The sequence below is a fragment of the Epinephelus fuscoguttatus genome, linkage group LG7, assembly GCF_011397635.1.
Source record: "Epinephelus fuscoguttatus linkage group LG7, E.fuscoguttatus.final_Chr_v1".
In the NCBI taxonomy this organism is placed as follows: domain Eukaryota; kingdom Metazoa; phylum Chordata; class Actinopteri; order Perciformes; family Serranidae; genus Epinephelus; species Epinephelus fuscoguttatus.
The window spans coordinates 5,680,552-5,705,912 of NC_064758.1; the positions used below are offsets into that span (position 1 = coordinate 5,680,552).

The 25,361-nt window shown below is 40.2% G+C and overlaps 1 protein-coding gene across 1 annotated transcript in view; it reads left to right on the top strand.

Annotated features, from left to right (window-relative positions):
* Nucleotides 1-25,361, top strand: part of plch2a (phospholipase C, eta 2a) — a 103,840-nt gene that overhangs the window by 17,159 nt on the left and 61,320 nt on the right. The window contains exons 2-4 of the mRNA XM_049581816.1: nt 4,322-4,468; nt 11,825-12,068; nt 12,215-12,344. Of these exons, the coding sequence (XP_049437773.1) occupies nt 4,322-4,468; nt 11,825-12,068; nt 12,215-12,344 (521 nt within the window). The remainder of the gene's footprint in view (nt 1-4,321; nt 4,469-11,824; nt 12,069-12,214; nt 12,345-25,361) is intronic.

A 25,361-nucleotide genomic window follows, 5' to 3' on the forward strand; every position in this document is an offset into this window, starting at 1 on the left:
TTTGGTATGCCTCTGAATTCATCAATTCCTTTTTTAAATGCTGGCATGTCTTCTATATAAACACATTTCTTTATGAAATTCTGGTTTTCATATAAGGAACGTCTTAAATGTTAAATATCTATCATGATTAAAATATTGTTAAAATATCAGAACTGTCTGATCCTATTATACATGAACAAGAGTACAACTTTAACCAGACATTTGATGTCACAATTCAGTTCACTACACAATGCGTAGTGAACCAAAGAAAATTGGGAACAGGAACTTAACTGTGTCAATCAGTTCATGGTGTGTGTGTGTGTGTGTGTGTGTGTGTGTGTGTGTGTGTGTGTTCGTTCGTTCCAGCCTGCACGTGGGATCAAAAGGCATCATGTAACCAACAGTTATTCTGTGGGCACTGTGGCGACTGCAGTATTGATTAATTCAAAAAGGGTGGCTGTCCTTTTTGTGTCTGCTGTACAGACTGACAAGACGAGTCTGTCGCAGTACTGTTCACTGGTTCAGGCACTTTGCATTGCTGGTTTATTCACTGCACTATTTTACATGTAACCATGAAATGTTCAATTGCTAAAAAGTATGGAAGCCTATCTGTTCTATCTGCCACACCAATATTTTTTGCTGATCACTATGTTAGTACCACTCTGCGCATGCTCCACAGTTTCCACTCTGGGCTTTGACCTGGAATTCGAATAACAGTACATGCGAAACAGAAGAAGAAGCCGGTAACAACATGGCGAAATCTACATCCTGAGCCATGCAATTTTGGATAGACGAGGAGACACAGTTCATGCTGTGTCAACTGAAAGAGTTGAATATTTTAAAATACGTGGATGGGAGGAAAACATGGAATGGCGACCTGTTCAAAAAAGTAGGACGACACTCCATTGTTTGGTCTGTGATGTAATAGGTCAACTGGAAAAAGGTCCAACATTAACAATCTGTAAGGGGGCATATCACCACCTATCGGAGCGGAGTCAGAAATACTTCAGTCAATAAATCAATTCCCCTCCTGTTCTTGTATACTGGGACAGGGACAGCAGTCCAATTAAATGGCCTAGTCGAACTATAACTGCAGCTCAATTTAACTTTGCATGTGAACATACTGACTGACGAAACCAAAGCAGTTTTCTTTGGTGAAAAGAGAGGTTGGTTGAGACTCAGGTCCAGATTATGCTAGATCACAACTAGTTTGTAAGACATGTTGTCATAGAGAAGGGAGAGATGCATTATAGTGTAAACATGGGAATAATGGTGCACATACTCAGACTGTCTCTTCTGGTTGCACTTATTTTGCCTTTAAACTTTTACAGTGGGTGTGCAGCCATCGATTAGTGGTGCCACATTACATAGTATTTGTCTTTACTAAGATTTCAAAGATGCTCTGATTAGGCCGATATGGCAAAAAGGACTGCTTGAGCCTAAAGACTTCTACATACAGAGCACACTGTAATAAACCAGTGTTGTGTTGGCATATAGGCCTGCTGTTTGTTGAACATTCCACTGGTGTTGGTGTTGTGAAGTTTTGTACTTTGCTGATATAGTCCTGAGCAGGAATTTGATTGCAGAGGATAGGACATAACTGAACTATATTAATCCCCTGGGGATGGGCTTGAATGTTAGGCCAAAGCATTGATCAATAAGAGCAGCCCATCACTACTGGTTTACTTACTTACACAGCACATACATTGGATGTTGCATCTAGGTCAAATTGTTATCCAGCTATAAACTCAGTCATTTGAAGCTGTTGAGGTTCCATGGTTGATTTGTTCTGTAAACTTTCTTTGTTGCAAATCGTCCTTATCAAACATGAATGAACATACATATATTTGGTGTTGATATACATTAGAATCAGGTCAGAATCTTCATTTAGGATAGGGATTGCTGCCACAAGTTGACATGTCTCCTTGGTGCATGGAGAAAGAGAAAAGTCTAAAGAGGTCAAAGCAGTTGTAGATTAGATAAGATTAGACTTAATTGTTCTAGAGAGATATTTGACTTCACAGTCTGTTCAAAACAAACAAAAAAAAAACAATACATAAAAAAACACAACATAAGAGACAATACACAGAATCTCCAGACCAAACCTCACAGCACCAACAGCACATCAGCGAGGCAATTTGTTCAGTGCTGCAATGGCTGAGTGGACAAAACGCCTGCTAAAGCGAACCTTCTCCCATTTTAAAGTTCTATATCGCCGGCCCTATGGCAAAAGTTCAAAGTGGCAATAGAGGGGATGATCAGTGTCATTTGCTATTGTATGCAAGTGCACGGCATATTATGGCTTTGTCATTCATATAAGAAAGTTGGTGTGTTGGGAGACCAATGACCTTTGAAGCAATACATGTTATAATGAAGAGTTTGTTTTTGTTAACTAAGGTCAGTAGATTGAGAAAGCATGGTTAGCAGTACAACATAGGTTGCATAATACTTTTGTAGAGCAACAGCAGAAGATGAGGGGCAACTAGGGCTGCTCGATTACGGAAAAAATCATAATCACGATTATTTTGGTCAAAATTGAAATCACAATTATGCAAATGATTATGCGGCGCATGTGATGACTTATTTTTTACACGACGGCATGTCATTTCTGGCTCTCCATGGTCGCGTGTTTACAATTCTCGTCTGCTCTCTGTATCGCGCACGGCAGAGTTCCGCCCCGATTCCTTTGTATTCACTTGCAACAGCTGCTCCTCTCTGATCTGATCAGCTTTGAACAGCTTGACAGGTCAGTTATCCAGCCTGAGTCACAAACTGCAGCTGAGGAATAACAGAACTCATGGAGAGCTCCGCCTGCACAGCTTTCACAAGCCAACAAAAAACTGCCAATTTAGAGTGGGGACACACAAACACTGAAATGTATAGATAAAAGAAAAATCTCAACAGAGGTCTGTACTTTTTGTACCAGTTTTAAAACCCCAGTATTCAGTCTCTGCTGTTCCTCCACCGATCCATATCAAAAGATGAACTATGTTTGTACTTGGGATCATTCACTGATTGCTGATAAAAGTTTATCTGACATGACTCGATATATGGGGACGTCTCCACAACTATTAATCAAGGACAATAAGCCAAATCCATGCTTGACAAACAGGTTTTTACAATTCATATGATGATGAATTATCTTTCACCACGTAAAGAATTCAGTTCATGTAAGTCTAACACACACCGCTCTACTGAGCATCCAGCAGTGATTATAGCCTAAATATCACGATTCTAAGGAACTGGATACGTAACTTCTTTTCGACTACACATAGATCATAAACTCATGGGCATAAAAATGACTCATTGCAATTGGTTGAGAAATATAAACACAATAGTGCTTTTTATTTTGTGCTCACACTGAGACTACTACTGTCCCTTTCTGCCACCAGTTCAGTTCTGCCCACAACATACGTTTTCAAAAGAAACAGTCAGTTGCACAAAGTAGTAGTTGCACCCTTCTTTATTTTTTTAAATCCAAGATTTATTTGTGACTGGCCTTTATGCTTCATTAATTGATTACCAGCTTTTGTTTGACACTTTAAAGTAAGTCCTCTCTCAAGGCTTAACATCATGTGTGTCTTTGATCTACTGACCTTATTTCAAACGTGTGCACTGAGTTGGCCTAATTTCCTGCATGTTGTGGGGAAATAGTTTGATAGGATGTGACAGACACTTGATAATTGATATCATGGCCACATAGGGTGTAACCACAGCCCAGGGACATGTGGCTGTCCACACCATTAGCTTCCTCTGGTGGAACTGTCAAATCCTCCCCCAGAATTAATGGCAAGGACACAAAGAGGCTTGGCTGTGTTTTTAGTGCCATTGTGCAGGATTTTGCCCTGTCTCATTTGGGTGTTATTCTCTAGGTATTGTTTTTTCCCTAAAAGGTGTAGAATGCTTTTTGTTAAATCTAGGCCACCATGTAAATCCTCCCATCTAAATAGAGCTCCTGATTTTATTTATTTTTACTGTTGTTCTGTCATAGTCTACAGTGTGAAGTTGAGATCTTGTTAAAAGACTTGATGGAGAAATTGCCTCACACTGTCATCTATCTTCTCTCCCTCTCTCTTCCTCCCACGGGACAAGCAAAACCCTGTCAGTGACAGGCATATCCAATGCATTTTCTTTGCTCTGTGTTCATGTGAGTGTATAAGTAAATAACTGTTTTGCATGAGAGCCCAGATGGAATTTTGTGGAAATACATACACACACATGCTCAATCTCGTGAACATGTTTTGTATGCACATTTTTTTCAGTTGCAGTGCACACTCCAGTGCTTTTCTTTTTGACAACTGTCCAACCTGTTTTTTCTTCTGCCTTGTTTTCTTGCCTCCAGTGGAGAAATGTATGAGCTCCATGCAGATGGGGACCCAGATGGTGAAGCTCCGTGGCGGCTCCAAAGGACTGGTGCGGTTCTTCTATCTGGACGAACACAAGTCCTGCATCCGTTGGAGGCCCTCGCGCAAGAATGAAAAGGCCAAGAGTGAGTGTCTTCCTTCTTCTTACAGTCACAAGGGAACAGCATTTCAAATCTGTCTTGCTCCTGTAGTTCAATGCATTTATGGTTCATACTTATGGAAACGAATTTGTGCCATATTTCATGTGACAGGCAAGGGCTCATGGACTATTGCCAGGGATCCCGTGAGCATATTATTGCACTGGATCCCCATATGTTGTTCTTTCAAGAGGCTCAACCGAGTGAGTCTTTAACAGTTCAACTGGTTGGACAGACAATGGCCACAGCTGTTTCTTGTAAACAATACTGCGTGACTGCACCAGGTACTGTTAACTAGACTAGGATATTTTATTGTAATGACCTTAGCTATAGAGTATTAATGAAACAAGTCTCTGACTTAGTTAGAGAAAAGAAATCAAACATTATAGATCATGTTTTACAGTAAGGAAAAATATCCCCAGTATGCAAATAGTAGCTACTGCTGACAGATTCAGTTTCTTTTAGCTGTAATAATAGTTTGAAAAATTGCCTGTGGTGGGATTGGACTTTTACTTTTATCATGATTTATTTTGATTATTGAATTCTGCCAAGTATTAGGACAGTTTTAGGACAGTTTTAGTCGAAAAATATTTTTTTTCCAAAAAATCAGTTGTGATTTTTGAAAATGGACTAATTGTTTTAGCTTTAGAGAGTAACATTAGCTTTAATTTTAGGGTGTTTACATCCCCATCAGATGATATAAGGTTTAAAGCTGGTGTACAATTTACACTGCCCACTTCGCTGCACAGCCTGATGCAGGGCTCAATTCAAATTCAAAGTTACTAAAATAAATCCTTCCTTCAGCTGAGTCCAGCGGTCTTTACCTGGCACCATTGGATAAGTGGAACCATGAAGGTGGTAGGCAGTGTGCTCATGTAATTCTTACTGCTAAACATTCCTCCAGGGCTTGAGGTGTTTTAATTATTTAACACTGGACATTTACAATATTTCCCCCACACAGTATCTGCAAACAAGCAAACAATTTCCTGCAGTGTTTTTAAATAAAAGAAGGCAAAGGGACTTCTTAACAGCAGCTCCCAGCATGGTGGGGCGTCTCATTGGGACTTAGGGGCTCAGTTTCCTGTTGCTCTCCCTCCTCTGTAGCCCTGGATTTAATAAGCTCCTTAACTAGACTTAATAATTCATCAGCTTTAATCTGCCCAAAGTGTCTTACACACACTTGCCACTAAATGGAAATGACATGGAGGTCGGGGCATTCTTCAAAAATAGTGAAAACTAATCACGTCACTAATCCTAACTCTTAAACCTTGAACAGTTGGATGAGTAAAATGTGAGCCCAGATGCTACAATCCAAACTTTCTTCAGCTGATAACTTCTGAGAAACACGATCAGTGTTTTGGGTTCTCGTAATCCAGCCTCCACAAACACCTGATAATCTAAAATTAGGGTAGGAATGATTCAGTCTATTAGCTCTACACCTGTCGATAGTCAGTCAAGAGTGACACACTCAAGCCTTCTGTTGAGTAGGTGAATGCATTTTCCCAGCTTTTAGTCATGCCCCGACTGAAACAGCCTTACCCTGTGTGTGTCTGCTTTCCATGTTTGATATCTTGACAGGTCTCAGTCATTGGAGAAGAACACAGTAGTCTGGCCACTGTAGCCTTTAGTGGCAGCATATTCCCTGGACCTCTGAATGGGGTTCTCTGGCCTCTAGAGGTTTATCACAGAACACCCACTGAGACAGACTGACAGACAGGAAACACTGCAGGCTTCTGCTCTGCTCTCACTCTGACCTGCCGTTCTGTGTGTCTGGCAGCACAGTCCTTCTTTCTGGCCCAAAAAATAACAACCCAAACAGAAATCTATATTCCGGATCTATAGATTTAGCCAAACAACAAACTCATAAACATATAGTGAGTTAGCGATTTTAAAATGATGTCTTAGTCCTGAGAGCAGAGGTCTGTGTAAGTCAACTCCATCCTGCTTTTTTAATTTAAGTTTTATTTAACAAAAAAAAAAAACAACTGTTCAGTTTGAAGTAAAATGTCTTGATTTAGCTCTAGATAAGTGATCTGATGCAAACTTTGTAAACAAATTTGTTTTTAAGCTTTAACCGCGTCTAAAAGCAAAGTCTTAAATCTACTCTTAAATGTGGAGATGGTGTCTGCCTTCCAGACTGAAACAGGAAGACACTTCCACAGAAGAGAAGCCTGATAGCTGAAAGCTCTGGCTCCCATTTTTCCTTTGGAGACTTAAGGAACCACAAGTAACCCTGCATTATCAGAGCGCAGCATTCTGGTGGGATAATATGGTGCTATGAGCTCTTTAACATATGACGAAGCCTGACCAGATCTATGTAAGTGAGAAGAAGATTGTATTTGGTCATGTCTGAGCCCCATTTTAACATCACATTTTGGAGATGCAATGAGGTGGTTACTTGGGATGTGCGCTATTAGCCATCTAAACAATTAAACGTCTCCTCCCTTGCTAGTCGGTACTAGAAATATTAGTCGGTTAAACCTATTATTGTTTAATTCATGTACAAGGCAGCTTAACTGTCATGCAGCCGTCCGCCACTAGTAGGTGCTACAGAGCCGTCGGACAGCAGTCCCCCTCCCTGCTGTAATGCTCAAGTAGACTGGAGTTTTGAAACAGCACGGTGGGAAATAAGAGAGATGTCCTCTTGCAGAACCAGCATGGTTTGGCAGTACTTCGATCTAGAGAATGAATTCAGCAGCAGTTGATCTTTTTGAGATGTTACATGATTTGTTAACTTTAAGTGAGTTGTTGTCAGATCACGTGCAGGGTTTACATTCATACTGCACGGAACAAAATGCCTCTCATCTCAGCTGAAATTTAATTAGAAATTAGATGTTGTTTTATTAACTTTAAAGCAAACTGCTATAATTTCTGTCAGATAATCTGCAGGGTTCAATGTGCCCCACATTTCAGAGCCAGTTTATTTAGTTTAGAAGTTATTTTAGTGGTTAACTTTTGACTTAGTTGCCGTCATGTTCACATTCATACGCAAAGTGTCTTGTACTTCAGCGACATGTAAAATCTGACATGGTTGTTGAAGATTGTGGTTAAAGGCTTCAAAGGGCTCTTAATGCACACAATATTTTTTGGGACAATATTTCAAATACTTAACAATAAATTGTGCTAAATTTTGTTTTGAGTGTTTTCCCTTTTTTAGACTAGTCGACTAGTCTTTATTAAAATTTTCGTTTAGTCGACAGGGAAATTAGTCACCAGGAACATCCTCAGTGGTCACCGAAAGGCACATAAAGCTGAAGAGCATCAGCTTACTAACCTTAATATCACAGTACCACAGCTAGAAACAAAACATATGATTACCAGATCTCTACACTATTCCAGAGAGATAATGGATTTCAAGTATGTCCAAGTGACAAGTAATAATATGGCCCGATACATACACCTATATCACAGAGAAGCCCAGTGTTTTTCACTCCTTATAAACTTATAACTGCTTGTCATCTTTGCTGTGGAGCTTGGCCCGGCTAGAAATGCTGTGAAGAATGCCGCTCTCTGCCCCCTAGTTGCGTGTGCATCTCTGATGATGTGGTACAAAAACTCGTCTATATTAACATTTCAGTCAGGACCACTTCAGTCAAAGAAAACCACAACAGTATTAAATTTGGGGGTATGGGTCTGTTCTGGGCTCTCTCTGTCTTTCCTCAGGCCTCAAGCAGACCTTTCTGCCCTTCCATTTGCCTATATGGAAAGCCAAAGGCAGGCAGAGCAGCAGCAAAGACCCCCAGCTGATCCATCAGTTGATTGGGCTGCTTGAGATCAGCTGATATAGCTGGGATGTGAGCTGGGCTTGACATCATGTCCTGCCATGTTCATTTTAGACAAATAAATGAAAAAGTAGCATCTCTTAGTATGACCTATTCAGCATTTTTCTACCAGAGTTTGAGGCTTGGGGAAAGAAAACCTGATGAAAACCTCCTGATTACAGCCCATGTGATACTATTGGAATATCATTACTAATGCCTTAATATTTAAGGAGCCTTTACTGCTGGAGTTGCTCATACTTTAATTGTTATATTCATTTGCAGTGTTAATCTGTAATAATTAACTAGTAAATAAAGGTGTAAAATAAATGCAGTGGAGTAAAAAGTCTAATATTTTGTTTGAAATGTAGTGGAGAAGAATACTCAAGTAAGATACAAGAGTAGTTGAGTAGATGTACTCAACTCTTAATCTCTGAAGACTGACCAACTGAGATCATCATCCTGGAGCCCTGCTGCTAGCAGCTCATCAAATATTCACACAGTAGTAGTAGTGGTTGTCCTTATCTACCAGATACCTGCTGTATACTCCTGCATAATTCATAAAAGTGCTGCATTCAGGAAAAGCATGTGTACATGTGTATCCCCAGCTCACGGCCACGTGGGAGCACACACAACACAGTAGCAACGTGTCAAGTGTCATGTTGACAGCATCTCTAACATCCAGTAGCATATATACATACAACTGCCACAACACTGCAGGTTCTGTACCGTACAGCCCAGGGGAGGGTGTGTGTTTATGTGGTCCTGAATATATCACTGCATTATAAATGAGTGTGAATGTAAATAATCTTTGACCCATGTAATATATTGTATGAGTGAAAGACAGAGATAGAGATAGACTTGGGTTGTGGATATCTCCTCTGGGTAAGGGAAGTTTAAAAAAAAGGCATACGGGCTGAACAAGACACGCAAATACTTATCATGGGCTTGCATTCATTGGGAAAACTAATGAATGACTGGAGGCAGTATCTTCCGGTAAAATTTCATTACCATCTCATAAATGTTGCATCTTAATAAACAGAGCTCTCTGGGCACTGCTCTTGAGTTGACTATTCTTAATCCTCTCTATCATAAAGTCTAAAATAGGATGGACCAATTTCCCTGTATAACTATCCCTAAGCCCTCATTCATAAATTCACTTGAGGTAGAAATTCTCAAAACCAGTAGAATGCTAAAGAGTTTAATAAACTGAGTTTTGCTCTGTTGTTTTTTAAAAAAAACATTTTATTTTCTATCAGCTTGTGATAATCCACAAGGCTTAAAACCTGCAGGTCTGCTCACTTTACTGGTGGAAGAGGCATTGAGAATTTTTAGCAATACCACCACTTAAAAGTACTCCATTACGACCAAAAGTCCTGCATTTAAAACAGGTGTGTCAAGATATACTGGTATTGACGATAATTGTGACATATGGTAATATTGTGAAAATATTCCAGCCCCTCTTATATAATTTCTATTGCTTTGCGTTCCCACTTTGTCTCCCTCCCCCTACGCCATCTGGTTGCCTCAATTAGGTGTAATTGCTCTGTTTGTTTTCTTTGTCTAGTTTTAGTGAGTCTCTTTCTCCACCTCCTCACACTTATATTTTGAGTAGAATTCATTTGCCAAAAAAGAGGCAAAACATAATAAACAAGGCTAAAGATCAATTTGACTGATAGCATTGTGTTTTTTTAAAGCATCTGCCCTGGCAATAGCTGTGGCTGGAGGGATTATGTTATGGAGTTCGTCTGTATGTTCATCCATCCCATTGAACGTAAAATCTTCAGAACACCTTGAGAAAATGTCTTTAAATTTTGCACAAACATTCACTTGGATTCAACCATGAACTGATTAGATTTTGGTGGTCAAAGGTCAGGTCACTGTGACCTTGTCTGTCTTCCTTTTGTGAATGCTATGCTCAAGAACAACTTGGGGGGATTTCTTCAAATGTGGCACAAATGTTCATTTGAACTCACTGATGAACTAAAAAGGTTTTGGTGGTCAAAGGTCAAGGTCACTGTGACCTTGTCTGTCTTCCTTTTGTGAATGCTATGCTCAAGAACAACTTGGGGGGATTTCTTCAAATGTGGCACAAATGTTCATTTGAACTCACTGATGAACTAAAAAGGTTTTGGTGGTCAAAGGTCAAGGTCACTGTGACCTTACTTCCCTCTCATTTTCTTTAATGTGATATCTTACGAACACTTTGAGGGAATTTCTTAAAATTTGGCATAAATGTCCACTTGAACACAACAATGAAGTGATTAGACTTTAGTGGTCAAAGGTCACTGTGACCTCACAAAGCACGTTTTTAGCTATAACTCAAGATTTCATGTGTTAATTACGATAAGACTTCACACAAATGTATAATAGGTTAGAATAATGAAACAATGACATTTTATATCCAAAACATCAAAAGTCACCTTCACTGTGACATCATAATGTTCTGCAAAACCATTTTTCTGGCCATTACTCATTGTCATATCTCAGCAACAGAAGGGGAAACATTTGGTCAGATACTGAACTGGTGACACTAATCTTCGGTGTCCTCCTTGAAAGTGTGCTGATTGTATAGATCTTCTGTGCTGCCAGGAGGAAGATGTGTGTGGATCCATGTTTTCATAGACATGGATGTAAGCTATTAGTGCAACATGACTGGTTTGTGTAGGCATACATCCTTTTTCCCTGTCCAACTTTCTCTAGATATTGCAGTGACATCATTATTGTGAACTCTTTTGTGAATAATGAAAATCTGATATTGTCGGCCCTCATTTCAAATTTTACTTGCAAAGTACAAAAGTATTTGCAGCAAAAATGTACTTAAGTATCAAAACTAAAAGAACTTGTTAGGTGACAGAATGGTCCCTGTGTCACAGTTTGCTATTGTTATATTTAGCATGGTTTACTGTTGTGGCAGGCCTAGGTGCAACTGCTTTATTTTGATTACTACATATTGTTGGTAATTTGATCTAGAAGAGTGCATCATAATTTATAACCAAATGTTTTGTTTTCTGCAGAGTGACTTGTAACTGCGATTGCCAGATACATAGTGCAGTGAAAAGTATAATATTTCCCTCTCAGAATATTGTACAGTTGAGGTATAAAGTACCATACTCTTTGAATAGTTACAAAGTAAAGATACCTTCATATTGTACAGTACAGTATTTGAGTAAATGTACCTTATGACACAGCTTTGTTGAATACTTGATTCTGATTGGTCAATCACAGCATTCTACAGTCTTATGAATGTAGAATGCTGTGAATAGCAGGCCGCCGCTTTCAGCACAGTTCTGTTCATAGACACTTGAAGTAATACTAATTTTTAAATCAATGTATTGTGTCATCATTAATATCTTTAATAAAATAGCTATGTAATAAGGGAGATAACGTACAGCAAGCAGGTCATTATTGTAAAATGAATCTCCATGGAGTGATGCAGCACCTCAACACAACGCGAGGGGTCTTGAATCATCGCATTCATCACCCTGTCAGGGCTTATTTTGCAGTAATGACCCTCTTGTTGTACATTGTCCCTTACTTGTTACATTCAACCACTGACTAGCTGACTTCCTGTTTCCTCCAACAGTCTCCATCGATTCGCTCCGGGAGGTGTGTGAGGGTAAGCAGTCTGAGATCTTCCAGCGCTATGCAGAGGGCAGCTTCGACCCCAACTGCTGTTTCAGTCTGTACTATGGAGAGCACATGGAGTCCCTGGACCTAGTGTCAGGCACTGGAGAGGAGGCCCGCACCTGGATCACAGGTCTCAAATATCTGATGGCAGGCATCAGCGATGAGGACAGCCTGGCCAAGAGGCAGCGCACCCGAGACCAATATCCTTCAGTTGTACAGCAGGGCGGGGGGAGATGTGTGTTATATAATCCAGAGTTTCATGACATCATACGGGGCTGAAATCCCTGTAAACGAGTAAATTTCCTGAATCTTCAGTATTTTTGACCTTAACCCACCGTGCCATCACATGGCTAAAGCAGACCTTCACCGAGGCTGATAAGAACGGCGATGGCAGCTTAAGCATCAGCGAGGTGCTACAGCTCCTGCACAAACTCAACGTCAACCTGCCCCGACAGAAGGTCAAACAGATGTTCAAGGTACAGAAACAAGCAGGGCAGAGCCAGTGACTTCGGAACTGAGAGCACATAGGATTTGGGTTAGCTCAGTGGGTAGATGGTAGTCAACAGTGTAAAAGCTGCATATAAAAATTCTGAATATTATCATGTGCACTTGAGTCAAAAAGATTTGCTGCACTGTAGCATTTTCTCTTTATTGTGGGATTTGTGTGAGCTCTCCAAACGTAATAATGTTAAGTAGGTTGTTTCCTCTCCTAACATTGTACATTCACAGTACATTCTTTAAATCATTCGTAAATATCTTCTACAAAGGTTGTTACTTCCACTGATCACAGTGTACTGTCTATACACTTTGAAAGCAAAATAATGTCAACTCTTATTAATTAAACTCTGGGGAAAAGAGTCTGGGGAAACAATGCTACAAAGATCATGCAAGATTGAATGGCAGCTAGCAACATTTGTCAGCTTTGAAAAAGGTCACGTCAGTATTATTCACATAACCCCAAATCGCAATTAGAGTCTCCCAGTCTGCAGTGTGATTTTTGGATTGTAAGTTTTGAGACCACATTGAGTTCTGCTCCCCAAGACCCGGCAGATATCAGCAGAGACTCAGCTCATTTGGTTACTCTGAAATGTAAACTATAGTCAATTTACTGTCTCTATGACTGTGCTAGTTCTCTGCTTCCATGTGTTTCATTTGCTGTAAGTTGATAGAAAATGCAGAGTGGGAAGACAGAAAGAAAAGCTGCTGTGTTGCATTACCATGGCAAACTAATGATAGGTATTCAATGAATTTTAGCAGGATGTCCATTTTGAGTCTGAAATTTGAAAGTGATCTGTAGGGTTCAGCCAGGTTGGGTCTTAAAGACACAGTACAGATCTGAGTTTCAGGTGATGAAATTATCATTCTGTAGTGCAACTATCACAGAGAAAGTTTAAGGGGGCTAACAGCCAAATCACATGAGACAAAGTTGCAGCGTGGCACATCTGCCACCACATGCCTGCAGCAGAGCACATCCATTCTTATCAACTGAAGCTGCTACACTGACCACAGAAGCTGTGCTTGTCCAGGCTGGCATCACACAGCTCTTCTCTATGTTAACACAGCTGGTCTGTTTATTTTTCTCTGCACATAGCTCTGCGGCCCGCCATGTAATAACTAGGGGTGTAAATCACCAGCTTCATCATGATACGATATTATATCGATTTGCTTGGATGACGATACGATGCTTGCCGATATTACAAAGTCTGTCACGATACAATTTTGATTCCATTCGATTCAGGAGCCTGCGATTGATGTGACGCGATATCATATACCCATCTAACACAATCATTTACATCAACTCACAAAAACAACTAGAATATGATTTGACCATTTTCTTTCTGAGCTCTGTTTGTTGTTTGAGCAGATGCGCGCTTGCCCAGAAATGGTGACACAGACGTGCTATGTGAATTTCAAAATAAATGTGTATCTTTAAGATGACGATATGGATCAATGTTTTCATTTTGCATCGATATAATCGGATCGTTAATCAATGAATCGATGTATCAACACCCCTAGTAATAACTATATAGAAGTGTGTAAAAAAAACAAAAAAACCAAGTGCAATTTGTTTAAAAATGATTAAATTAAAAACCTTATTGGGCCAGCGGCAATGTGACGCAGCAGAGCAACCTTATGTGTGTTTTTACCGGGGCTGCCCTTGAAAGTTGGAGATTAAAATCATCAGTTGGGCCTCAGTCGACTGAGATTGCTTTTTTTTATTATTATTATTTTTTTTAAATTCTTTAATTCTTTGCTAGTGACTGCAGTGTACTTCTGGGAATGTTTTGGTCCCCAGATTTTGCTGCGAAGTGAGTGCTAGTGACTTTCATGCTACTTTTTGGCACAGGCAGCTGCAGATGTGATGCAGCAGAACAGAGGAGTGGAATCTTTCCACCGTAAGGCTCTGAGATAAGGTAGTCTTCTCGCTTCTGCTGAGAAGTGGTGAATGTACAGCTCAGAAATACTTAATATGACACAGTCTCTGGCTTTTGTATGATTTCTAGTGTCAGCAAAAAATGTTGACATATCAGATCTGTTGTTAGCTTTGTTAGCTTGTTTACTACATTACATTAAATGCTGAACATCCTTGCCGAATTATTCATATTAAATGGCTGGATCTGATTGATCACCCAGTGAATTAATTCAGTATCACTTAATACAGCCTGTACCCTTCCAAACTCTGCATAGCCACCTACATTATCATTTGGCAATAGTTTGCCTATGTGAAGCTTCATATCCTTGCCCCATGTATTTCAGCCTTAATAGGGGTCTTCTTTACTACCGTCATGCAGCCCCCACCCCTCACTGAGCAGCTCATGTTATTGTTTTATAAAATCTCTGTAGATACAGAGGTTTGTCTTGACAAAGAGTTGAAACCGAGACAACAAGACCTGTTTACAAATAGGACAGGCTAAGTGGGGATGTGCTCTTAGTCATTTCTAAACTGAAATGTCAGTCAGTACTTTCACATGCACAGTTAAATTGAGCTGCGTCTATAGCATGACTGGGCCATTTAATTGGACTACTGTCCTTGTCCCAGTATACAAGCACAGGAGGGGAATCCACTTGATTGACCTATTACATGACAGACCAAACAATCGCTATTCTGTGTTTGCCTCCCATCAATGTATTTCATATATTTAACTCCTTTAGCTGACACAGTATGAATGATGTCTCCTCATCTGTCCAAAAATGCACAGCTCTGGATGTGGAGTTCACCATGTTGTTATATCTGATACACATTTAATGCTATTTGACTTCTGGGGCAAAGCCCAGGGCGGGTACTGTGGAGTATGTGAAGAGCACCTAGGTCAGTTTGGGTCAGATTAACTGTATACATGCAGGAGTAATTCGACTCCCAATCACATTATCTGGATGTGTTAGTCAAACTTTGAGAAATTCAATTTAGTACAATTTCAGTCGGACTAACATGTTTACATTTATTTTAAATGTCCAGTTTTAGTCAGACTAACACAATTAATAGATTTTCTCTAATGTGATGTGAAAGTACTGAGTTTGGTCAGTTGGATCTTAAGAGCAACACAAGAACAAGTTGATTTGATTATTCTATACAAAATTGCTCAGTACAATCCACTTAACTCACTAAGGATGTATTTGACTTCACAAGTTTTAGGCCTGTCTTAAACTTAAAACAATTTCTAACATTGGGTGCAGTTACATGATGGCTTCTCATTCGGAAAGAAATAAATCTGAATGAAATCATTCGGATTTAAAGTTTTTCCAGGTAGTTTACATGGGAAATATTCATTCTGAATGAGGGTTTACACGGGAGATCAGTTTAATCGCCTTTTAATCACCTTTATTCGGGTCCGCGCAAGGTTTGGGGCAGGGAAGGTTTCTGATTGGATAGGGGGCGGGGTGGATGTTACGTGTTTACGTTTACCAGAAGAAAACACTGTAGTCTGGATAAAAAGATGCTTGACGACGCAGTTCTTAGTGCCTTTTTCGGGCTTGTTTTGCTTTTATTCTTGAAGCAGCAGTACGACAACAACCTTGTTCTGCTAATGCTTTGTCTGTTGAGGAGGAGAAGAGAGGTAGAAAGTCGAAGAAGGGAGATAGAAGACTGCTCAGGACCATCTCTCGTTTTTAGAAACTGCCATCTTGTCGCACGCACTACATACGTCATCGTACCAGAAGGGCAAGGAAACGAGCATGCGCAGAAAGACCGAAATGAACTTAAAGAGGAATGAGTGTATACAAGTGCGAGAGATTCTTTCATTCGGAATTAGAAACGTAATATTCCAGCCCCTTACATCGGAATTAATTTTCAATTGCATTGGCCATTTTTATTCCGGATTAGGTGTTTACAAGATCACTTTTAATAGGAATGAACTTTCATTCCAGATAAAAAGGAAAATAAACTGTCAATGTAAACGTACTCATTAATAAGAAATGATACGTCGAGAAAATGTCATCAAACTGTATGGTCAATGTGCAGTATGCAGTGTTGTCCAGCTCATTAGGACAGTAAATGGGCTAATCAGGTCACTTGAGACTGCAGTATGTACTTACTTCCAGGCAGATTGTGAATGAGCAGTAAAGACACTTGGACTGATTGCTACAGCTACAGATGTTGGCAAACTCACAGCTCAGCCACTAACTCTCTTCCTCAGCAGAGGGATTAGCATGCTGCCATTTTTGGCGTGTTCAGCCTTCGTCCAACAGAGCAGCTCGCCATCACTAAGTCCAGCAGCCTGTTGACAGTCCCCCATATGGTGCTGCTGGGACACAGATGGCCTCTGGTGTAATACAGGGTAAACTCACCGGGGACAGATCTGACCCGGTTTGTGTCTGTGGACATTCATCAAGATTTGTGCGTTAACAATCTCTCAGCTAGTTTTTATTTATTTTTTTATTTTTTCCCCTCTGGCTTAACCTATGTACAGTGAAGAGGGAGAACCTGTGGACTGGACCTCTTTCCCAGTTTGAAGATGGTAACTGATGAGTCTGTACAAGTACCTTAAATAATCTGATCACGTTTCAGAGCACATTGCTACATTTGTTTGCATATTAATAAGGATAAATAACTTCTTAATTCTGTGAAATGCAGAGTGCTCTCATACTGACAGATGTAAAAATCAGAAAAACCTGTCAGTGTAACACAACAACAATTCAGCATCACCACAAAGTTCATGTTGGCATATGACCATCAACAGTCAGCACCTCTAAAGTGAACATTCTAACCATTATAAAGGCAGCATTTATTGTAGGAGTGCTATATTAGTCTATATTACTATTAACTAGAGGCAGGGGACTCGAGTCACAAATTAGAAAACTTGAGACTTGCTTTACTAACACAGATTATAGACTTAACTTTTATATACTTGACTTTGACTTGGTATTCATGACTTGAGACTTGATTGACTTGTGACAGATGACTTTAAAGGACTTGACTTTTTTAATATTTGTACTTTTCTAGATGTCAAAAAGTTACTTTTTTAAAAAAGAAATATAATGACGCATATATCGCAGCGGGGGAGGACCTGTCAGCTGATATTTGTGCCCACGCTACCATAGCTATGTCCTCCTGCCAGCAGCTTCCCAGAGGAATGCCAATATGTACAGCAGCATCATGAGCTTCACTGTGTGCTTCTATACATGTGAGTTAAGTTTTCAATAACTAATATAATATTGAACGTGCTTTGCAACCAGCGGCACACTGTCAGCTGCGGGCCATTATGCACACACAGTCACTACTGTGAGAGCCGATGCATGCACTGCCAGCTTTATATGCTCAAGCTCTCCTTTTATTTGAACAAGGTTTTGATACTGCCATAGTGCATGACAACTGCTCCTGCCTGCTGTCCCAGCATAAGTTCACTCTCTGTGAGTGTGTGAATGTGCGCTCACTGTGCAAGTTCGCTCACCATGAGATTTTCTTTGTGACTATTTTTTTGGCCTTCATTCCTGCATGGTTTGCGTTTGGGGATTTTAACAGTGCATTATTACCTCACCTGCTCTCTAACAGCAACAGGTATGTTATGTAAGTGGAGTCTGTCACCCTGACCAGAGGGCCTCGAGCAGGAGAACAAGTATTTAAATGCTTTACTCCAGTAAAAGTAAGTTTTACGACCCTGTAAGAATACTCTGCATTGAAACGACCGATTGAAAATAGTGGCAAATCTATTTTCTGTCAATCCAATAATTGGCTCATGGTTCCAGAAGTACTTGTACATTCTCATTTCATTTTCATATGTCGTGTGCAAGATCTTAATCTGTAGAGTAACGAGTAACTAAAGCTGTCAAGTACATGCAGTGGAGTAGAAGTAGTTGGAGGCATGAGAAGAAAAGACTCAGATTTGTACTTTCAATACCTGAGTAAATGTGTTTGGTTACATACATACCACTGGGTGTAGTTCACTGAGTGCAGCCGGTGAAAAAGGCTTTCCATATCTCAGTCTATGAAATTTAATTCTGTCAGACATAAAAAATGAAGTTAAAGAAATGGCTGAGTTCACCAGAGTTCAAATTTACTGTCAACCCTAACAGTCATCAGTTTGCTTCCACCAAAAACTGAATAAAGCATCAGACATGAGTCAGTCAGGAGACTGTCAGCAGAATGCTTCATGTGAGTGCTGAGTGAAGGATGAAAATGGTAAAACCTGAGAGAGAGGAACCAGAGAGAGGAACCTGCACTGACTTTAAATGCTCTTATTGTGACAGTTACCTCAAGTTCTGTGTTTTTTGCTTTGATCTTTTACAAATCTTTCTAGCACTGTTGTCCTTATGTAATGTGAAATTGTTTTGTCTTGGACACATTTACAGGATTTTATTATTTTCTTTGAACTCGAAGAGGCCTGAACCCTTAATTATTCCATTAAGACACTAACTCAGAATAACACAGGAGAAACTTATAAACACAAGCAGAGTGTAAAAACTGTTAGCTGTCACTACCCAACCTTTAACCATTCTGTATTTTAAACTATGGCTTAGTTTGAAATCATTTGCTCAGTCACTATGTAGAGGACTATATAGCGACCTCATTTGCAACATGTAAAAACACTTTCGGACACTAGTCAGGTCTTTTTTTCTGTGCCGTTAATTATGTCATTGCAGTCACACTATTAGAACATGTCATATCAATGTCGGCCGGAACAAATACAGACATGCATATTTGTGATTGAAAACATGAAATTATACCAAGCGTATTTTCCCAAATTAATAATATCATTACAAAGTACTGTTCTGTTGTGAGATGCACTGCTCTCCTCACATTAAACACAGGCCTATTAATATTGTTACACTGGCAGACAGACAAGAGGAGAGAGAGCAGCACTGATGTCATTTTCTGTTAAACCTTTGTTGTGTTGAAGTTATAACTAATGAATTGAATGCATAATGTTATGCATTACACCATTACAGCACAAATCAGAATTAGCAGTGACCCAGTTCTCTAACATTAGTTAGCGTTATTAGCCTTACTCTGTACAGTAACTGTTAATTACTTAAGAAGATCAATCCCTGATTTATTTTAATCTCTTTGGGGGCCAACCACTACACATTAAATTGACAGTTTATTACATGGCAAAGTTGTTTGTTCCTTTGGCGCAATGCATGATGGGATATATTGCTCTGTGAGTGACCATCGGTTGTGGGATACTTTGAGTCCACTCTATAGTGTGTAATAATCCCCACTCTACATTCAGACAGTACTACAAAATGGGTAAATCGCTAAATAGTGGACTACATAGCGAGTGATTTCAGACACTGTGTCACACACTGTTTGTGACACTAGATAATTTAGCCAAATAAGCTAAAAAACCAATCAGAGTAAACGAAACGTGTATGTATACGTACACTTTGTGTGTACGTATACATACCAAGGAAGCATCCTTGACTTTGAAAAGCACTAAGGGAGTGACATCATGATTGACAGCCATGCGTGCCAATCAGTGTGCTCACGATCAATGACGCTGCTGGTGTTTGGTCGATACAACAGAGATCGCCGCTGAGCAGACTCTGGCTCCAAATGATGTCACCAGCGCAAGATGGCAGCAGGTGTATCCTGGATATCTTGGCTCCATTGTTGTACAATGGGAGGAAGAGGAGACACGTCCATCTTTACAGTCATGGATTTGACTGTTTTAACTACAGTGTTACAGCATCATTGCACATTGCAAATAATGTGGTCCAATCATGAGAGCATTATGCTCTAGACCTTCCCTTGTTTGGTGTTGACAGAGTAGTATCTTGTTGCATGAGTCACAGAAGTTGGTTGGATATGGTAACTGGAGTTGTAAAGATGTCACATCAAAGATGTGGCCTTCTCTAGCAGATGCTTTGTTCAATGATTTATCACAGCAGGGACTCACAGATGTGGAGGGGAAGCTTTGTAGGAAGAAAAGGCTGCAACTGTAAGTGATGAATTAATCCATATTAGCTGTCGAGCTAAAATAGAGGGCACAAGCCTGCTAACAACTTAAGTGGCTGGGTTCATGCATAATGAATGGACATGAATAAGGCTAGATTGATGTTTTCTGTCCAATAAAAAGACTCCATTCTGCAGCTGTACTTCCGCTACTTTGTTATCCTCCTGGGGCTAAGATGTGTCCTGAATAAGAGGATGTGCCTCTGAATAGAATTCCTTCACTTTAGAGAATGAGTCATGATGCAGGTTAACTGCTGATGTGTTTTAATTTGTTTTACCTCAGTGTTGGTCACCACAGATTTTTAAAGATATAAAAGTTAAAGGAGCTATATGTAAGAAATCTAAAGCAAATAGTCATAAAATCCTCCTCCTCCTCCTCCTCCTCCTCCAGAGACTAAGGAATAATGTTCATATAACATACTGATCTCACCGACAACAATAGTACAGCCAGAATATTTGCATCTAAAAAATACTTTTGCAGTCCGCAAATCATGTTTATGTTTTGAATTTGTGTTTTGGCCTGTTGCGCCACCCACCGCTGTCTACCAGTCACGCAGTCAGTAGAGTCTCAGCATCAGTTACAGCTACAGCATTAGCATTAGCAGCCAGCTCCTCCTCAGCTATATCCCGGCAGCAGCGTTAGCAGTGTCCCAGTACATAGCATTAGCAGCGGGCTCCTCATGAGCTGTAGCCTATCCTGGCAGCAGCGTTAGCAGCAGAGAAGCCAGACTTGCTCGAACGGTCTGCTAGAAAACTGAAGATCAAGGACGCAGCGACGCAGCCCTGCCACGGCAGCTGCCCGTGGGCAAACAAATCAGTCTCCAGTGTGCCGCTGTCCAGCAACCTCAAATCTGTAGGGGAGAGGGGGCGGACACGACTCGCAGCAGTATTTTGAATTTGAGTGCAGTAACTGTTTTGGCCACATTCTTACATACAGCGCCTTTAACAGCAAAGTGAATGTGAATCACTGTCACAACACAGTGCTGTCTGCTTAGAGCAGAATTCTCTGTCTGATATCTTTTTTCATATGATTAATACTGTCTGCATGCATCTGTGCCTGTCACTCGTGTGTCAGTCACAACTTGGTGACATGCATGCAAAACCAACATCCGAGTCTGGTGACAGGAAGTGTTTGTCTTGTGTGTCTGAGTCATTTGGCTTCCTGTGTATCGGCTGTGTCAGGCACAGAACATGCTGGTGACAGTTGGGAGGCTAAATGTGTTAACAGAGGAAGTTTTGACTTTGTAGTCAGAGGACTGTTACCAGTACTTTTGCTCTGTGAGTGGAGGGGACTTGTGACTTCAGTATGGTCTGTGCTGGACTGCATGCCTTCTTCTCTGTCACAGCTATTGACGTGTGCATTCTCCAACAACCTCCATCTGTGCTGGAGTTGCCTTTATACTCTGCGACGGAAGTTTGCACTGTGGCAAAATCTATAGCAAGCAGAGCAGGGAGGCCAATGCAAGACTTTATAAACCTGTGGATTCCAGACCCCCAGGAAGTGCGCTGGGATTTGAAGCCAGTTTCTTTAGTGGCCAAATAGTGGAACTATGTCCGTTACGTGATGCTGTGTGGCCCAAAAGACTTCTTCCCATAAATTTATAGTGCTAAAGAGACACCTCTAACTTTGTAGATACATATGTTTGAGTGTTACAACCTCTGTTTCAGGATTCGATGTATTCAGTCTGCTAACATGTGGAAAGTTTAGGATGGATGCAAAATTAAATCATTTTATCCCATATTCCATATTGGCAGAAGTCTCTTGTACACCTTTTCCACCAATATGGAATTGTTACAGTTCTTGCACCTAATTTTGAACCCAAAAAACAGCAGTTTTTTCTTGGCCTGATTTGTGAACTGTGACAGAGGGCGTGCCATATTCTATAGGTAGGAAAGAGGGGATGGAGAAGATTATCAATGGAGAAGTGATGTGACAAATGGTCAAAGAGCGTGCAGTGGTCTCATTAATAGTTGGTCCATATTCTCTAATAACAGAGCAAAAGTTCACAGGTAATCAGTGTTATCTAGAATTTTGCTACTATTTTTTTTACTTCTGCTGTTCATTGTGCAATGCCCTCTGTTAATGACACATCCTTAATTACAATGGTTCTGCTCAAAACTGGTGAAAATGGGGGCTGAACCACCAGATGACAAAAGGTTCCAGTAATCATGAAAAGAACATGTTCAAGAACAAAAGATAATTTGGTAGAAAAGGGATATAGTGCACCTGCTCTGAGTACGGAAGCAGTGGTTGGGGCTTATACTGGTACTTTTATACATGACAGTTGTACTTTTTTGGCCTCATGCACCACTGGACATCTTACACAGGAATGAACAGGTCCCTACCTCCTACACTGTATCTGGTTCTCTCTATAAATCTGTGGTGGATTCCTTCCTAGAGATGTACTGATTTAATCCAGTGTAGTGCTATTGGTACTAATAGTCAAATTATAACGGGTATAGTCCAGATGTGACCAGTACACATTAAGTGTAATTTATTTATCCATATGTCAGCAGTTGACTGTTAAGTGGTTAACCACAGAGGATATTTTTGACTAGTTAGGCATGTCTAAAGGTTAATTTTCTTACTCTTCAATTTCGTGCACTGCACACCACTGGTGGTCTGGTGTGAGTTAATGTCAGCTAGTGGGGCTGCTCATTCGGCGATTAATGCTTGTAACAACTACTCTTGTGATCTCCTCCCAGGTCACCCCGGTGAATAAGCAGCTCAAGTTTGAGCCACAAACCCACTTTAGCATTGATCCTTACTGTTTGCTGTTTAAGCTGTGTCTAACATGTACTGCTGCAACACTGTGCCTTCACTGAAACGGTGTTATTAAACTGCCGGGCTACTAAGAAAGACCTCTTGTATTTCTGGTCATACTGTATGTTTAGGCAAAACTGACTGAAACCGATATCCCTAATCTATATCTTTATGAAATTCTGTGTTTTCACTTCCATTTCCGTTCATTCAGTCATTTCAGGCCACCAACTCAATTTCAAGTGCCCCAGTAGTCCCTGGTACATACATTTTATTCTTACCTGGTGGGAAGCCTCTAGGATTTAATACAGTATTTACATCCTGATCTCTATAATTAAATTCTTAGGCTGTGGGAAAATCTTCAAGCAGAGGACCCAGTGCAGCACTTCATTGGTAGGGGAACTCTGTGATACATCTCCTTCCTTTTTTTTATATGAAAGTCTTTATTAAAGTATTTATAGACAAACTCCCACACACTGTCTAACTTAGAAAGAAAATAAATAAATTAATTAAATGCCACATTTCAGTAGAAGACCATCACCAGGCATGAAGAAGGTCTAGTACCGAAACTTCATATCCCACCCCTCCCTTACCTAGGTACCTGTTTTGAAATAGATGTGCAAAGTGTTCTTCTATTCTTTATTTATTCTTTACTTTAAGTATTCCCACACTGCATTGAATTTATTTCTGCAGTTAGACATCTAAAAGTCAAATACGAAAAAGCCTGTCAGATAACATTCATTTGTTGTGGAGGGAGAAACTCAGTCATTTTGGATCTATGTGTCGCTCTCTGTTCCAAGCCCAGTGTGTAGAGTCGACTGAGCTGCTCAAAGGCCAAGCTCCAACTAGCACAGACGTCATCACCCTATAGTGAGCGGCTGCCTCCAGTGCTGCTTGGCATATGGAGCCGGTCACAGACTGCTTCAGTAAACTAAAGGCAAGGATTACATGGGTCATGGTGTGACCCCTGCAGTGCTCTCGTTCAAACCTTTTGGAGGCTGCCTCAGTATCTCTCCAACTCGTTACAACTAGAAATCCAAAACGATCAATGTGATATGAGCTGGAAGCAGTTAGGACAGTACCTACACAGAGATAATAATGAGTTAAAATGTAATCAAACTAGTGTTATGGTGGTTAATGAAAAATTGGACAGAATATATTCATTAACAACCATTATTTTTCATTAAAGTGACGAGATGTAAATAAGATAAAACAGAATAAAACAAAAACTGATTACATTTTTATGTTGTTGATGAAATGAGGTGTTTAAAATAAACATTTTAAAAGTATATATTTTCATTGCCAAAAAACTGCTGCATACCCTTGTCATGTCCACACCTGTGTTGCTGCAGCCTGGGACACAGCAGGACATTAAAGTTTATTAGGACTCACAGGGCCCTATTGAAATGATCCAAAATTTCCAAAAGTGGGTTGCAGGTCCATTCTGAACGGTCTACAAGTGGCACAGGAATGTTTCAAGTTTTTATTAAACACCCAACATCACAACCAAAATTCAACCAGATAAAGGGTGGCCCACTGGGACCAATTAGAGTGTCATATCCCCTTCCCTTTTAAAGTCACATGTACCTTCACCTGGCACACTGCTATTTACTTTGGCGGATTCTGCAAATTGGAGAAACGAGCGGTTTTCTGCTGAGAGTAATCCAATAAGAACAATAATGCCACTGCTGCAAATATCGTGCGACATTTAGGCAGCTAAACTAGTTATAACAGACAGAGGAAACAGAACGAAACACTTAGCTTCTGAAATAATCAATGACATTATGCTGCTTCTCCTGCATGTACAGTATGTGCACTGTGATGTATTATTTCACCCACCTGTAGCCCATCAGCACATCCCTGTGTGTAACAAGCAGAACATACCTGTGTTATGAACCTGCCCATCTTATTTTCTGAATAATGTACCCGTTAAATAGCAGGAAAATACTGCGTCATTCTGTGTGGAGATCAGGTTTTTGGTGGTCAATGAAACAGTTGATTTCTGCTACCTCAAAATAGCAATAATGTGCCTGGCCACATCTCATTTTAGAATCTACACAACTATGGGTGCACAGAAGGGTGCAAATTTGTAGATTTGCTATTTACACAGTGTGGGCGCTGGCCCCTGAAAATGATGTCAGTGTCCATCAAAAACTAACAATGACAGTTGAGCAGTGTTGTGCGCCACTTCTCACCAAAAGTAAGGTAGGGTCAATGTAATCCTTAAGATTATTTGTTTTTTGGCATTATTGCCTTGATTTGTTTGGAGAGGGAGGGGATGCCATGCAGCCCGCAGGTTGGAATCAAACCTATGGCCGCTGCAGCAAGGACTAAACCTTTGTT